Source organism: Neomonachus schauinslandi, chromosome 14, assembly GCF_002201575.2.
Source record: "Neomonachus schauinslandi chromosome 14, ASM220157v2, whole genome shotgun sequence".
NCBI lineage: Eukaryota > Metazoa > Chordata > Mammalia > Carnivora > Phocidae > Neomonachus > Neomonachus schauinslandi.
In genome coordinates, this window is record NC_058416.1 from 23,564,433 (window position 1) to 23,567,582 (window position 3,150).

Below are 3,150 nucleotides of genomic sequence, written 5' to 3' on the forward strand. Positions count from 1 at the left end.
AATTTAAAAATAAACAGGAACAAAATTACAATAGAGAATGTCAATTCCAAATAAGATCCTACAGGTTCTGCTGATTCTCCCATCGAGTGGCAGGGCTCAAGTCATCATTAGGAGAGAGTTTTATTTTAAAAGTGTCATCTTAAACTGCAAGGATGTCCGTTAAACATCACAATTAAACATGCCAAAGGAGAAGCCATGTTGTCAAAATGCCCACTTAACCCACCCAAACATCTCAAACCCACCCTTTGCTGTCCTTCTATAACCCCATTTTTTTAAGTTTTTTTTTCTTTTTTTTAAACAAGAGAAAGTAGACAGGTACATGTTGGTAAATGCTAACTGTCCATATTCACATAGAGACACAGTGTAATCTCTGAGCCCAATATACAGAGAAAGGAGGAAAAAAGCTAGAATTCTATGCACTACTACACAGGGGCCTAGCACCCTCCAGCTTCCAGCAGAGCTAAGGGAGCAGAAGGTTTTTCTTTTTTCCCACAGAGCACGGTGGTGTTGATTCCATAAAGTTTTTGTTGAGACAGGAAGGGATAAAAATGAATTTGGAACAGAAAGGGGTAGAGATTCTTTTCCCACTGTATTCTGCTCAAGGTATTTCCCCCCAAAATAAGTTGAGAACCATGGTATAAAGGGAGAGAAAAGAGACTTCAAAAAACAGGGCGAATGAGCACAAGAGAAGAAGAAAAAAAAAGACTGCAACTTGCTCCCAGGGACTGAAGAAAATTAAAAAAAGGAAGGTTGGAATCCATCAGTGTTCCATTAGTCATCTTCTCCTTCATCCTCCTCTCCTTCCTCCCCCTCATCATCATCTTCATCTTCTTCACCTTCATCCTCATCTCCTTCTTCATCGATATCTTCCAATCCTTCTTCTTCTTCATCATCATCATCATCTTCTTCTCCTTCCCCTTCTTCATCATCCATATCGGGAACCAAGTGGTACTGTAATGGATTTGGCCAAATATCATCTTTGATGACCTCTCCTAACTCATCTGCACCTGCATCAGAATGGTCAGTAAACCAGGTGAAGAAGCTCTCTGGTTCCTCATGCTGTCTCTTCCTGCTGGCTTTATTCTGTGTTTGACTTGAACGTTTCGTCAAATCCTTTCCAGATTTCCATTTGATTTCGGTGGACTTTGAAGATGGATCACCACTCTCATTCAGATGAAATTCTTTGGAGAGAACTTTATTTTTGAAGTAAGGGTTTTCATCAAAATAAAAATCTATTCTGTAACCTGATTTAATATCTTCAAATTCTGTCACTTCAACTCTTGTCAAATAATGCAGCGCCTCTTCATCCTCCTCCCCAAGCAGTGCAGACACTTGTGGATGGTTGACAAATGTTGTTACCCAAAAATTGGGGATTTTGGCGATCAATTCCGACCTCTTCTGAAAAAATGGTTGGCGGAGTTTGTTATATTTCTGTTCTACTTTCAAAATCTCCTCACTGGCTTGTTCATTAAGTCTGTCTATTTCATTTTGTACTTCATCAATATGTTCAATTGCTTCTTGCTGTTCTTTTTCTCCCTTAGGCAAGTGCTGAGATGTCGATGTCTCCTGTGGCTTGGGGGCAGGAGGTAGTCTTGGTTTCTTCGTTTGAGGCGGGAGCGAAGACTGGCGTTTGGGGGGCCATGCTGTGAGGAAACTCCACCTCATCTCATAACTTTTTGAGCCTCATTTGTTCAAGTCAGAAAATAAACATATACAATAAAAACATTAAAAATCTCTTCTAAAAAACTTAACTACAATGTTATTGTCTCACCTGATGATCTGTTAAAACACCCAATTACTTATGAATATCATCTAATAACTGTTCAGTGTTCAAATTTCCCTAATTATTCCCAGAGAGTCTCATATATGGGTGGTTTGTTTGAATCAGTATTCAAAAAAGGTTTACACTGCATTTAGTATACGTTTCTAAAGTTTCTTTTAAACTTTTTTAAAAAGATTTTTTTTTAATTTATTTTAGAGAGAGAGAGAGCACAAGTTGGGGGAGGATCAGAGGGGAGGAGAGTGGGGGAGAGAATCTCACGCAGACTGTGCTGAACGCAGAGCCCAACATGCAGCTCAACCTCACGATCCTGAGATCATGACCTGCTGAAACCAAAAGTCAGATGCTTAACCAACTGAACCTCTCAGTTCCCTTCTTTTAAACTTTAATAGTCTCTTTTCCCTCTCCTTTTTTCCGTAATTTATTTATGGAAGAAATTGGGTCACTTGTCCTCTAGAATTTCCCAAATTCTGGACTGGGCTGATTGCATCTCCATGGTATCATTTAACATGTTTCTCTATCTCTTGCATTTCCTATCACATGGGAATTAGATCTAGAGGCTTGTTCTAAGCCTTTTTAGCAGACAGAGCTAATATATATATATATATTTTTTTTTTTTTTTTTTTAAGATTTTGTTTATTTATTTGCCACAGAGGGAGAGAGTACAAGCAGGGAAGTGGCAGGGAGAGGGAGAAGCAGGCCTCTGTAGAGCAGGAAGCCCGACTCGGGGCTTGATCCCAGGACCCTGGGACCATTACCTGAACCAAAGGCAGACACCTAACTGACTGAGCCACCCAGGCGCCCCATATATATTTTTTAAAGTGAAATAAATCATGAATTCATACTGATTTTTTTCAACTCAAGTGTAAGATTATAGAGTTTTTACTTAATTTATTTAATGGTATACTGATGTCACTTATATAAAAAATCTTGGTTCCTGGGCGCCTGGGTGGCTCAGTTGGTTAAGCGACTGCCTTCGGCTCAGGTCATGATCCCGGAGTCCCGGGATCGAGTCCCGCATCAGGCTCCCTGCTCAGCAGGGAGTCTGCTTCTCCCTCTGACCCTCCCCCCTCTCATGCTCTCTCTCTCTCTCTCTTTCATTCTCTCTCTCAAATAAATAAATAAAATCTTAAAAAAAAAAAAAGTAACCTAAAAATAGTTTTTTGACTGTACATACCTAGTGTGATATATCCAGTGGTTTGCTAGAGTTACTTTACTGGAGCTAAATCAAATTATGTTAATGTTATTAGGAACCAAGATTTTTTTTTTTTTAAGATTTTATTTATTTATTTGACAGAGAGACTGAGAGAGAGAGAGCATGAGAGGGGGGAGGGTCAGAGGGAGAAGCAGACTCCCTGCTGAGCAGGGAG

At 39.7% G+C, this 3,150-nt stretch overlaps 1 protein-coding gene across 1 annotated transcript; it reads right to left on the bottom strand.

The window, feature by feature from the left end:
• Window positions 1–296: 296 nt before the first annotated feature.
• LOC110584533 (protein SET) lies at window positions 297–1,665 on the bottom strand. Its single transcript, XM_021694606.2, has one exon. The coding sequence runs from the start codon at window positions 1,663–1,665 to the stop codon at window positions 772–774; it is 894 nt and encodes a 297-aa protein (XP_021550281.2). The 3' UTR covers window positions 297–771.
• Window positions 1,666–3,150: the final 1,485 nt, after the last annotated feature.

Bases quoted from the DNA above. Each gene is read 5' to 3' on its own strand.
- LOC110584533 (XM_021694606.2), bottom strand. From the start codon at position 1,665: ATGAGGTGGAGTTTCCTCACAGCATGGCCCCCCAAACGCCAGTCTTCG.